This window comes from Lepidochelys kempii, chromosome 6, assembly GCF_965140285.1.
Source record: "Lepidochelys kempii isolate rLepKem1 chromosome 6, rLepKem1.hap1, whole genome shotgun sequence".
Lineage (NCBI taxonomy): Eukaryota > Metazoa > Chordata > Testudines > Cheloniidae > Lepidochelys > Lepidochelys kempii.
Window position 1 is genome coordinate 72,592,132 of NC_136385.1, and position 13,372 is coordinate 72,605,503.

Below are 13,372 nucleotides of genomic sequence, written 5' to 3' on the forward strand. Positions count from 1 at the left end.
TGCTTTCAACAGCCCCTCTTACTTGCAATCATAACACATCCCTAATGCAACTATGCAATCACTTCAACTGCAAAGTAATACTAGGAAGGCATTTACTGTATTTTTAGCCTTTTTTAAAGCAGTTTAGTAGCTGGAAACAATGAAAACCAGAAACATGCAATAAGCCAGCTCTCCAATGACTACCAGAAAGTACCCCATCAATTTATATTTTGGTAAATACAAAAGTAGATTGACGGTTGTCTTCTTCTCCCTTCGCATCTCAGGCAATGCGAATGCAAAAACTATCTTCTAATGTCCATAGTAACAGCTCCTGTGCTTCCTACCTTCCACCCTATAGCACTGTTGTAGGGGACAGTGAGTGTCGTATTCCTGATATTCGCTCAATAGCAGTCCCTATTCAGCACTTACACGTTCCCTGGGCTACAGCACAGAATCAGAGATTTGTACCCAGCTCCCTGACAGTCTCTGCTTTCTATTGTGCCATGTAGCTCTCCACCACAACAGAGAATCTGTCTTGCTGGTTTAGGCCTATCAGGTTAGGAACTCTGCTAGCACTAGGAGTTAAACAATGGCTGATATTAGCACAGTTTTACCTATGAGGCAGGTAGGACCTTTGCAGACAAAAAGAGGATTCTCAGCAAAGGTAACTGATTTTGACAAGAAGTGCTGCAGTGCTTCCACCCTGCAATGACAGGTTTCGGAGTAGCAGCCGTATTAGTCTGTATCCCTAGAAGGAAAAGGAGTACTTGTGGCACCTTAGAGACTAACCAATTTATTAGAGCATAAGCTTTTGTGAGCTACAGCTCACTTCATCGGTAGCTCTATTAGAGCATAAGCTTTCTTGAGCTACCGATGAAGTGAGCTGTAGCTCACAAAAGCTTATGCTCTAATAAATTGGTTAGTCTCTAAGGTGCCACAAGTCCTCCTTTTCTTTCCACTCTGCGTGTTCCTCCTTTACTAACACCAAATAATGGGGGCGGAGGGTGCAGGTTAGGGAGTGTAAAGGCCTCCGATCCGCTACAGCAAAACCCCATAATCCTATAGTGATGGTCGGCCCCTTTTGCTGGGATCGCATCCCCCCCAATCATGAGGCGCTCACGCGGGCCGGTGAGTCACATCCCTCTTCCCTCCTGGGAGGCTCGTTCCCGGGACGGAGGGAATGACCAGGGCAGAAGAGACTTGGCCACGCAGAGAGCACCAGTGCGCAGGCGAGCGAGCGGCCCCCGCCTGGCCGGAGCGGGAAAGGAGAGAGCCCCCGGCGGCCCAGCCAAGGGAAGAAGGCAAGGGGCTGGCAGCACGGCCGGAGCGGGGGACTGTGCCTGCCCCGGCACCCAAAAGATGCTGTGCCCAGCCGGGGAGAGCCAGAGGCGGTGAGGCAATCTCCGCACTGCGGCTGGGAACAAGCCGGCAGACGGGCCCGCACGACGCTCGCGGCAAGGAAGCGGCGCCAGGCTCTCAATGGCCCCGACCCCCGGGCCTGAGTTCAGGCGACCACCAGCCCGAGTCTTGGCCAGCACCGCCCCGCCCCCGCTGCTCCACCAGCCCCGGCTGTGGGGCAGAGACCGGCCGGCCGCCCGCTCCCGTCCCGGCTCGCCCAGCCCAAGCCCGCAAAGCCCCGGCCGGCGGCCCGCTACTCACAGCCCGTCTCCTTCTTGATCTCCTCGATCTCCTCGTCCCGCAGCAGCGAGGATGCTCGTGAGCCCATCTCCGGCCGCCGCCTCTGGCCGCAGGGGAGCGGGACAGTGACAGCCGCGGCGCCGCGCAGAGAATGGGGGGGGGGGCAAGCAATGGCGGGCTCGGCCAATCGGCAGCGGCGGCGTGCGGGCCCCGGACGCTGCGGCCGGACACCGGTGCGGCTGGACGCCAAAAAAAAAAAGGGGGGGGGGAGAGAGAGAGAGAGAGAAACCCCTGCGCTTCTTCTTATCAACCCCGGCTGCGGGCCCGGCCCCGCCCACACCGCGCTGTAACCCCGCCCCGCAGCTCCTCGCCTCTCACAAAGGAGAGCTCATCAGCGCCTGCGCGGAGCGGCTCCTATCTTTCTTCTCGCTAACGGTCACACTTAGGGCTGTTCAACGTCATCACGAGAGGCCCTAAAAGCGCGGCCCTTGAAAACTACTACTCCCAGCATTCTGCATTCCGCGTTGCTCTGATTACTTACCACAAGGTGTCGCTTTGTTCTCTGGGAGTTGTAGTCCCTACCATGGCCCTGATGCCACGCTAGGAGCAGGGAGTTTGTACGTTCTGAAGAGGCCGCCGCCCTGCCCGCGCTATCTAGTAGCGAGTAGCTCCGTACGGGTCCGGAGGACTTGGGAGTGGGGAAGGAACTTGGGAGCTGCCCCTGCGGGATCCGAGCCCCCTGGTGTGATTCCGAGCCCCATGCAGTGATCTTAGTGGTGACCTATCCACAGGGCTGTCTCTGGGTTCCCCCTCCCCTGGGAAGAGCTGCCCTGGGGCCCCCAGTGCGAGCCCTTCCTGCCTGCCCTGTCCTGCCCCTGCGTGCGGGCTGAGAGGCTCCCCACACGCACTGTCACGCCAACTTGGTGAGCTGCGACTCGAGGTCGCGCCCAAGGGCGGCGCTGAGGTCACAAATAGCCGCCCCAGCGTGGGGCGAGTTAGTGCGCTGCACAGTAGGGAGTACTGGCTGGCAGAGAGGAGGATTTGGTCTGGCAGACCAGTAGAGACGTCCATAAAGGTTGGGAACCGCTGCCTAGCTGATAGGTGCAGAGAAGCAGTTATACAGGGACCAAACAGTGCACTGACTGTATTTGCTTTTCAGTGACTGGATCTGCTTAATCTTAACTGTTAACAGGTCCCATTTAGGAGAGAAACTCCTGATCTGTTCAGCAAAATTTCTGAGATTGTTCTACTTTTCTACAGTCATCATAATTTCAATCCTGTAGTTTGCAAAGGGTCTTCAGATTTTGGCATTTATGCTCCATTTGACTGGGAAGCCTACAATGCTGGTTTTTAGAGCTAAATGTAATTTCTTCTATTACCATTGCCCCATGTATGCAGTTGGTTGACAAATGCAGTGCCTGTATGTTATGAATTATTACATGCTGGGGTGCCTTTCCTCCTTGGTCTGCAGCTTTATTCTACTGGATGCTGAGTGTCACAGCTGGAGGGCATTAAAATGATTCTGGCTCTGTCTTTTCATTTTTCTTCTTGGATTGTCCTGCAGAGGTCCTAAGAAAAGTAAATCTTTTGACAGAGGAGTTCCCCTTTTCATTTCCTACTCTGCTTTGAGAACCAGACTATTTGGGGAGCTAGTTTGGGGATATACCAACATGGATCCGAGCAGCGATTACCAGTTCCTCAATGAGATTCTGGGAAAAACAGTGAAAATCACCTTGAAATGTGGCATCTTCCAGGGAATATTGCAGCATGTGGATTCCAGCAGAAGTATCGTTCTGAGCAGAGGTTTAATTCTTGTTCTGTACTTGTCACCTAAATTAATGTAGTTCTTCAAATCCTGGGGGGGAATGGGGGAGTTCACGAAGGTGTATTTACATATTCTAGATTGGATAGGGTAGGGGCTCATTGGCATGCTATATCATATGTTGGAAGGGTGTGTGGGTTGGAACGTCATGTCCCACATTGTAAAGAGAACATTGTTTCCCACATGAGGAAGAACATGTAATAGATATACATTGTTTGATGTGCCAGGACTGAACAGGGTGTTTGTTCTATACCGTTCTCTGGTCTTTTCTGAGACTATTTAGACTGAGTAGATGGAGGGCATTGCTTGCCCAAATTCTGAATGTAGTGAACAAATCTGAGATTCTGTTTATTTTAAAAGATATCTGGGATTTTAAGTGAAATAGAGGCATAATCTACCTTCAGGATTTATCTTGAGCAAATTAAATCTGCATGTAGTCCTCATTTCAAGAGAGTTAGTAGGAACAGGAGTGGGTTCTGTTGTACTTATGCCTTGCTCAGCAATAATTATGTGTAACTGGAATTTGTGCCACTCAAATTACTCAATGGCTGACTTTCACTGATAACTCCAGAATAATTAATCTTCAGCCGTTCAGAAACTAACTAGAACTAGGCTGCTCAGTCTTTCGTGCGGATTGCACCTACTGCTGATTGCACCAGGCACAGACTAACCTTCCATTGATTTCAGAGGGGCATAGTTGTACTCATGCAATGAAAAACAAGCAGCAGAAGAGTGAACACTCTTACTTAATGTAACGTTACAAAGGATGTGGGCCCAGCTGTGCTGACAGCTTTGGGATTGCAAAAGAATAACTGAGCCCAGAATTTGCCCCGTTGTGTCCACCAGACATACAACAGCCTCATTGTTTTTTGTATTAGTTTTACTCAATACAGTAATTTTAAATTGTTGATTTAGTGCTGTTGCCAATTGTCATTAGCGAAGACCGTTTTCTGGCCTTATTTGGTGTGTAATCAGTTCTTACCTTTAATTTTAATGCAGAGCTCAATGTTTCTGTTTATTTATCTACCTGTCTTTTAATTATTTCAGTGAAGAACTTGGAAACAGGCAGAAGCATGCCAGGTGTGAAGATGTTTTTTGGTTATGAAATTGTGAATGGTGAGAACTTTCTTTGTTCTGCAAGGGTGAGGTTCATGGGTACTATCACATGTTTAGCACTTTTGTTTTTCTTTTCTAATGATGGGCCCTATTCAGGATTTCTTACTTAGATAAAAGTCCCATTTTAGTCATTGAGAGTTTTGGCTGTGTAACTCCTAAGTAAGGAGAGGAAGGATGCTCCAGTGGTAAAGGCCCTAGTCTAGGACTTGGGAGATCTGAATTCAAGTCCCTGCTGTGATGTTGGGCAAGTCATTAACCACTCTGTGCCTCAGTTTCTCCAGCTGTAAAATGGGGATAATACTACTACTTTTCCTCACAGGGATGTTGTGAGGATAGATGCTTTAAAGATTGTGATGTGCTCAGATGCTACAGTAATCAGGGAGGGCCATGTAAGTATCTTTAGGCTTTGTGTACACTAGCACTTTTGTGGGCAAGACTTTTGTCGTTGAAAAAAACAAAACTGAAAAAGATTCAGTGAGAAGTTTCTTGTTTAGATTTTCACTTTCCCCTAGAGTGTTTAAGCCAAACACAATAGAATTGTGTTAAAAATTAAACTGATTATAACAAATGAAACTGACTGTAATAAAACTTTATAATCCAAGTGTTAAGTAATTAAAAACTGGAAGCATTTTAAAGGGACTCATTAAGACATAATAATTTGAACAGCACAGAACTCTCTCTTCAATATTTCATTAAATTGTGCATTCTGTAAAACACACACAAAATAGCTGATGTTTTCCTGTCTTTCAAAGATTTAATAGTAGATTTTATAATGAGGTCTCTTATTACTATGATTTAAAGGGATACTGTCAACTTAAAAATCACTCTTCTGTCTGAAAATGTACTTAAAATAATAGATAAAACCTAAGATTACTATAGCTGAGAGGTCAGGGGGAAAATATTTCCTGTTCATCTTTCCCCACTCCCCCTCAGCTTATTTACTTTTTGCATATAACAGCACTTAGCATATCATCAATTTTGTTTTTTTCCCTATATAATGAGTCCGTTTTCCCATTCATTTGTTTCGGGTCTGTCACATAGCAATATAGGTGAGAAGAACATTTAAAAAAATAGGAAATTTTGATTATGCAACAATAAAATCGGCAGGGAAGTAGTATCCAAAACTGCAAAAATTATAAAATGGGGATAGTAGTACTTGATCGTCAATCTCAAAGCGCGTTGTTAGGATTAGTTAATGTTTATAGAATTCTTGAACATATAAAGTGCTTTATGGGGCTGATCCAAAGCCCATTACAGTCAATGTAAAGATTGCCATTGCTTTAAACCTTGGATCAGATCCTTTAATTTAAACTATTTTAACGCTTTTTTAAAAAAATTGACAATATTTCAAGTTGATGGTCTCCTCTTAAGTATTTTTATAAAGTATGCTACATTACATTGGTTAGTATGCTGTGCCAAATTATACTGATTAATATGCTCTGAAATACTGAGGTCATTAAAACTAGGCAAAGTAAATGATCAAAGTACATTTTGAGATTTATTAGCCTTGTGTTTAAGTCTTGTTCACTTAGTTCAATAATTCATGGAAACACCTTGTGAAAAGGCTGTGTTGGGCCTCTGCTTGTCTTCTTCCCCAGATCCAAAAAGACAAAAAGAGGAGTCAGAGCATTCTGTTCTCAGACACAGAAGAATTTTACTGATGAAACAAGAAAAGGAGTACTTGTGGCACCTTAGAGACTAACCAATTTATTTGAGCATGAGCTTAAATTGGTTAGTCTCTAAGGTGCCACAAGTACTCCTTTTCTTTTTGTGAATACAGACTAACACGGCTGTTACTCTGAAAACTGATGAAACAAACTATGGAGTCAAACTGTCTAAGATAACTTTATTTTGAAGCCACTCCCACAGCTAAAGAATTTATGTGCAGTATGCTACTCTGAGGCCTTTTTAAAGCTTCATTTGGGATAGCCATTGTGAATTTTTTAGAAATGTCCCTAGTGAAGACAGGCCTATCTGTCTCTGTGTACTGCTGACACTCTCAGTTTTGCATTGGGGGCAAGGAGATGGAAGGCAGCTCTCAGAGTGATCTATGTACTATACATCCTTGCCTCCTTCTTCAGGTTATCACATTTACAACAAAATTTAATCTGTAAACTGGTGGTGCAATACTGGCCTTATGCAGGGCCATATAGGTTTCAGTAGAGATGCTGTAGCATCAGCTGGTTCAACTTAAATGCCACTGGTGTAAAATATTTCTACTGCATGCTATTGCCTTTGATATCTGATCTATGATTACTTTTTACAACGAATGCCTTGCCATGACTGTGTTCCACACTGGTCAGTACTAGTTCTGGCTCGTCTTCAATTTCTTGGGGATTAAATGTAGTTCTTAGTCAATGAGTTGCTGATGTTAGAGCTGTAACAGAAGTTGTTGGTTTGTATTACAGTGGAATTGCTGGAGGAACTGGAACAAGCTGCAACTCCCATCAGGTATGTTGGAAGGGACTTATCTTTCATGACTGGAAAAAGAATGTACCTATTAGAATAGCCAACAAATGGAGGGAAAATCTTATGAGTATAAGGTTAAGTGACACCAAGATTGTGTTGAACTGTTCTAAGAGGGAATGGGTAAGGAGATGGCTGGGGTGTTTCCATTACTGAAAAGACTCTTCTAAGATGTTCTTCCTTTCTCCATCAATGAATAATTTGTTTGGTTTGTTTGATAATGAACTCGTGGTTTCCAGGGAATATTTCTCACAAAAAACCCTTCATCCATGGCCAAACAGTTGTACAGGGGAAGCTACATTTACCTACATTTGATAAGGTTTGAAATGTAACATCTGGAAGCTGGCACAGGTGTGGATTTGTACGTAAAACTCTTGAATTTCTACTCAGAGTTGCATCTCCAACACAAATTGTGTTAGGTTACTTGGTTTTCAAGTATTTCCCAAGGCCATATTTGAAACTATTTAATTTCCCTCATAAGGGAAATGGGGATTGACTGGCTTTTGCTAACCGATCCCTTAAACTGCAGTTTGCAAGGTGAATACCATTCTCTTTAGCAGCAATCTTTTACGTGTACAAAAAGTCGAACTTAGTCTTTTACCAAAACTTATTCCTGTATTCATCAATCCTTTAAAGAGAAGCTTTTTGATAAATGACCCTTTATGTCTTTAGGGGCTTGTCTCTTGTACTGCTTTAATTATACTGGTGTAAAAACAGATATTGTTCAAGAGGTTTAACCCCCTAGTGTGGATGCAGTTATAATGGTGTAACCACGCTTATAGCGATATAGCTTATAAACACCAAGGATTGTACTGATGTAAGTATTTTGGTATAAAAGCATACTCCTAAACAAGATAGTGAAATTGTCCATAAAACTGTGTAGATCAGTCGTAAGCCAGGTGCTTCAGAATTCCTTGAAAATATGGGTAAGATCTGATGAGAAACAGTCAAATGAAAGTGACAAGTTTTTAAAGTGCTTTTATACAAATGCTAGAAGTCTAAAATAATAAGATGTGTGAACTAGAGGGCTTCATATTAAATGAGGATAGTGATATAATAGGCATCACAGAAACTTGGTGGAATGAGAATAATCAATGGGACACAGTAATACCAGGGTACAAAATATATCAGAAGGACAGAACAGGTCGTGCTGGTGGGGGAGTGGCACTCTATGTGAAAGAAAGCATAGAATCAAATTAAGTAAAAATCTTAAATGAACAAAACTGTACCGTAGAACTTCTATGGATAGTAATTCCATGCTCTAATAATAAAAATATAGCAGTAGGGATATATTACCAACAACTTGACCAGGATGGTGATAGTGACTGTGAAATGCTCAGGGAGATTAGAGAGGCTATACAAATAAAAAACTCAATAATAATAATGGGGGATTTCAACTATCCCCATATTGACTGTGTACATGGCACCTCAGGACAGGATGCAGAGATAAAGTTTCTTGACACCTTAAATGACTGCTTCTTGGAGCAGCTAGTCCTGGAACCCACAAGAGGAGAGGCAGTTCTTGATTTAGTCCCAAGTGCAGCACAGGATCTGGTCCAAGAGGTGAATATAGCTGGACTGCTTGGTAATAGTGACCATAATATAATTAAATTTAACATCCATGTGGCGGGGAAACACCACAGCAGCCCAACGTTGTAGCATTTAATTTCCGAAAGGGAGACTACACAAAAATAGGAAAGTTAGTTAAACAGAAATTAAAAGGTACAATGCCAAAAGTGAAATCCCTGCAAGATGCATGGAAACTTTTTAAAGACACCATAATAGAAGCTCAACTTAAATGTATACCCCAAATTAAAAAACATAGTAAGAGAACCAAAAAAGTGCCACCGTGGGTATACAATAAAGTAAAAGAAGCAGAGAGAGACAAAAAGGAATCTTTTAAAAAGTGGAAGTTAAATCCTAGTGGGGGAAAATAGAAGAAGCATAAACTCTGGCAAATGAAGTGTAAAAATATAATTAGGAAGGCCAAAAAAGAATTTGAAGTACAGTTAGCCAAACACTCAAAAAGTAATAGCAACAATTTTTTTGAGTACATCAGAAGCAGGAAGCCTGCTAACCAACCAGTGAGACCACTGGACGATCGACGTGCTAAAGGAGCACTCAAGGACGATAAGACCATTGTGGAGAAACTAAATGAATTCTTTGCATCAGTCTTCACTGTTGAGGATATGAGGGAAATTCCCAAACCTGAGCCATTCTTTTTAGGTGACAAATCTGAGGAACTGTTGCAGATTGAGGTGTCATTAGAGGAGGTTTGGAACAAATTTATAAACGAAACAGTAAAAAGTCACCAGGATTAGATAATATTCACCCAAGAGTTCTGAAGGAACCCAAATGTGAAATTGGAGAACTACTAACTGTAGTTTCAGAGTAGCAGCCGTGTTAGTCTGTATCCACAAAAAGAAAAGGAGTACTTGTAGCTCTCTAAGGTGCCACAAGTACTCCTTTTCTTTTCACTGTAGTTTGTAACCTATCATTTAAATCAGCTTCTGTACCAAATGGCTAGAGGATAGCTAATGTGATTTCATTTTTTAAAAAGGGCTCCAGAAGTGATCCCGGCAATTAATTACAGGACAGGCAAACTGGTTGAAACTACAGTAAAGAACAAAATTGTCAGACACATAGATAAACATTATTTGTTGGGGGAAGAGTTTTTTGTAAAGGGAAATCATGCCTCACCAATCTACTAGAATTCTTTGAGGGGGTCAACAAGCATGTAGACAAGGGGGATCCAGTGGATATAGTGTACTTAGATTTTCAGAAAGCCTTTGACAAGGTCTCTCATCAAAGGCTCCTAAGCAAAGTAAGCTGTCATGGGTTAAGAGGGAAGCTCAGATCGGTAACTCAGTAAAAGATAGGGAAAAAAGGGGTAGGAATAAATGGTCAGTTTTCAGAATGGAAAGCGGTAAATAATGGTGTCCCCCAGGGGTCTGTACTGGGACCAATCCTATTCAACATATTCATAAATTATCTGGAAAAAGGGGTAAATAGTGAGGTGGCAAAATTTGCAGATGATACAAAACTACTCAAGATAGGTAAGTCCGAAGCAGACTGTAAAGGGCAACAAAAGGCTCTCACAAAATTGGGTGGCTGGCCAACAAAATGGTAGATGAAATTTGATGTTGATAAATGCAAAGTAATGCACACTGGAAAACATCATCCCAACTATACATATAAAATGAGGTCTAAATTAGCTGTTACCACTCAAGAAAGAAATCTTGGAGTCATTATGGATAGTTCTCTGAAAACATCCACTCAATGTGTAGTGGCAGTTAAAACAGTGAACAGAATGTTGGGAATCATTAAGAAAGGGATAGATAATAAGACAGAAAATATCATATTGCCTCTATATAAATCCATGGTATACCCACATCTTGAATACTGCATGGAGATGTGGTCGCCCCATCTCAAAAAAGATATATTGGAATTGGAAAAGGTTCAGAAAGGGGCAACAAAAATGATTAGGGGTATGGAATGGCTTCTGTATGAGGCGAGATTAATAAGACTGGGACTTTTCATCTTGAAAAAGAGATGACTAAGGAAGGATATGACTGAGGTCTATAAAATCATGACTGGTGTGGAGAAAGTAAATAAGAAAGTGTTATTTACTCCTTCTCATAACACAAGAACTAGGGGTCACCAAATGAAATGAATAGGCAGCAGGTTTAAAACAAACAAAAGGAAGTATTTCTTCACACAGTGCACAGTCAGTCTGTGGAACTCTTTGCCAGAGGATGTTGTGAAGGCCAAGACTATAACAGGGTTCAAAATAGGACTAGATAAGTTCATGGAGGATGGATCCATCAATGGCTATTAGCCAGGATGGGCAGGGATGGTGTCTTTAGCCTCTGTTCGCCAGAAACTAGGAATGGGTGACAGGGGATGGATCATTTGATGATTACCGGTTCTGTTCATTCCCTCTGGGGCACCTGGCATTGGCCACTGTTGGAAGACAGAATACTGGGCTAGATGGAACTTTGGTCTGACCCAGTATGGCAGTTCTTATGTTCTTATGTCTGCATCTTGGGACCCCTCCTCTCCCTGTCAGGGCCTTCATCACCAACCTCCTCAGTGGACCTCTCTTCTGCTTGATTTTGCCTTTGGCTTCTTTACATTTGCCCTCTGAAATAAATATCCAATAAACAAAGCAAACTTTTAGTTAAGAGACGGCCCAGAAGCTCTCAGGAAACATGTGAATGTTGACTAGGAAGCTATTACAATATGTGGGGCAGCTCACCACATGGCTGTATGTAAGTGTAGGATCCTGGATGAAAGTCAAACAATGCCTTACAACATATTATCAAGTTTATGTTGTATGTCCCAATGTGTGTTCACTGCAGGACTGTCCGTGATATCTTACACTGTCGTCTTGTGCAGGGACAGTCTAGTTACTGGAGGAACTGGAATGGAGAGGGGAGAACCAGCAGAGCACAGCCCACAGAGTTCTACTTGCATTTCCCCAAAGAGCCGGGTCACCACCCTGAGTAACTTAAAATATACCCTGGCAGGTAACTGTGATATTAGGAATGCAAGTTCAGTCTTTCTGCAAGCCAAACAATTAGTATGCGACACAAGCTCCTTTCCCAGGTTCTATATCCTTTTCACACTCTATGTCCAAATCGGATCCAAATTAACTAAATAGGTTTTTTTTTTTTAATTCTCACCTTTAGTTATTTTAGGCATATCTGTGTGTGAACGCCTGTATTTTGGAATAAGAGTGCCTTTCTCTTAAGTCAAATTGAAATAAGGCACTCTTGTTCCAAATATGGCAGTCCACACAGACTTGCCCTGAAATAACTAACTGTGTGAATTAAAACCGATTTAGTTATTTCATTTCTATTTTGTGGGTAGACAAGCCCTAATTCATGAAGCGGTTTGAAACCTTAAACAGAAGTGCAAGTTTACATCAGAGTGGTACAAGCTCCTTGGCTTGTCATAAACTGAAAACAAGAAGATGCCGTTGGCACTGGAGCTGCTATTAAAATACTCTCCAATTTGTCCTGACTAAGGAGGAGGAAAAGGTTCTCTCCATAATAAATATATGCCTTCAAGAGGCATTTTGAATAAACGTCATTAAATGGGCTCCAGTTATCTCGTAGATCAGTTAACACTAAAGCCTAATGATGCCAATTTAAATGTCAACATTGCTGACTATTTCACTGTTGATTGTTTCAGCATCAACAGGCAGCCATTCTGGGACTGTGACCCTGTAGTCTCTCCCTCCTCACCTTTTGAACTCAAGGGTTCACAACGTCTTTTCCTCCCACGTTCAACTGCAGGCTCATAAGGAGCAGTATTAAAATATACAATATATATTCTATAAAAATAAGGAAATCTTAGTTGTCACATTATACATTTTTCATAACACTTATACTATGGATTTCTCCCAGCTGTAAAATGACTCTTTCACAAAGCACCACAACTACTCTTGTACAGAAGTCAAAGTATTTCATGCAATAAGCAATACATCTTGTGAGTGTGTTAATCTGATGTTTCATTATTTTGTGATGTCAACTAAAAACTTAAGCCTGATTAGCCATTGATGATCAGTGCGAGGCTGGTTATTACACTTGGAGGATAGTTGCAGTGCGTTGGTGGTCAAGTAGAACAGTTCCTGCTTTGTATGCAAGTGGTCCCAGGTTCAAAATCTGGCTAATGTCTTGCAAGGGGTTCAGATACCAGGGTGCTACAAGAACCTTCTGTTCTGTTCTGTATTGGAAGTACAGTTACAACAACTCAGGAAGTGGGAGAATGGAGCAAAATTTGAACATGACTTGCAAAGGATTTTTTTAAAGTGAGGTTTATGTTCTTTTTCAGTTCTTTAAGATGGACAAAAATACTGAAAGGAAGGGTTTTTTTAATCTGCATTAAAAAAAATTAGAAATGTCAAGATTGTATCAAGTCCAGTCTTTCCTAGCTTTGCTAGAGTACCTTCTGGGGTGTCAGAGATGTGTGTTGTGAGCTCTCACACCTTAACTGAAAGAAAAGGGAGTGCTCAATCTTTGCAAAGAGAGCCTTGCTCCAGGTGTTTGTTAGACATTATTGTTAACTAAGTATTAACAAAACCAAAAAAATCAGTTTTAAGACTGGCTAAAAATCCCTTTCTCTCTTGATTGCTTAATTTTCACTCTCTTGTGATGTCATCATTTAGTAGTTCTGCCCTTATTATAACATGTTCCAGCCTGGACAGAAGCTGAATTTTAAATGTTAAAAACCTTTTTTACAAATCTTTTCCTGACTCCTCTGTATTTCATAACAGAAACTAAAAAGGGCACCTACCTATTTTGTTTACCTTTGAAGATCACTTTTAAAACTCATTAGTGGTTTCTG

The 13,372-nt window shown here is 42.2% G+C and overlaps 2 protein-coding genes across 15 annotated transcripts in view; one reads left to right on the top strand and one right to left on the bottom strand.

Moving 5' to 3' along the window:
- The window catches only part of CHP1 (calcineurin like EF-hand protein 1), a 35,154-nt gene extending 33,298 nt beyond the window's left edge, over positions 1-1,856 (bottom strand). For both annotated transcript variants that reach the window (XM_073348736.2, XM_073348735.2), the window contains exon 1: positions 1,639-1,856. In XM_073348736.2, the coding sequence (XP_073204837.1) occupies positions 1,639-1,705 (67 nt within the window). In that variant the 5' untranslated portion in view covers positions 1,706-1,856. The remainder of the gene's footprint in view (positions 1-1,638) is intronic.
- Positions 1,094-13,372, top strand: part of EXD1 (exonuclease 3'-5' domain containing 1) — a 35,285-nt gene continuing 23,006 nt past the window's right edge. For 2 of the 13 annotated variants that reach the window (XM_073348716.2, XM_073348720.2), the window contains exons 1-5: positions 1,096-1,370; positions 3,182-3,420; positions 4,487-4,555; positions 6,964-7,006; positions 11,420-11,550. In XM_073348716.2, coding sequence (XP_073204817.1) covers positions 1,339-1,370; positions 3,182-3,420; positions 4,487-4,555; positions 6,964-7,006; positions 11,420-11,550 — 514 coding nt within the window. In that variant the 5' untranslated portion in view covers positions 1,096-1,338. Of the gene's footprint in view, positions 2,693-3,088; positions 3,421-4,486; positions 4,556-6,963; positions 7,007-11,382; positions 11,551-13,372 lie in introns of those variants that run through there. The other 11 variants (XM_078853334.1, XM_073348717.2, XM_073348718.2 and 8 more) reach the window with 11 other exon arrangements.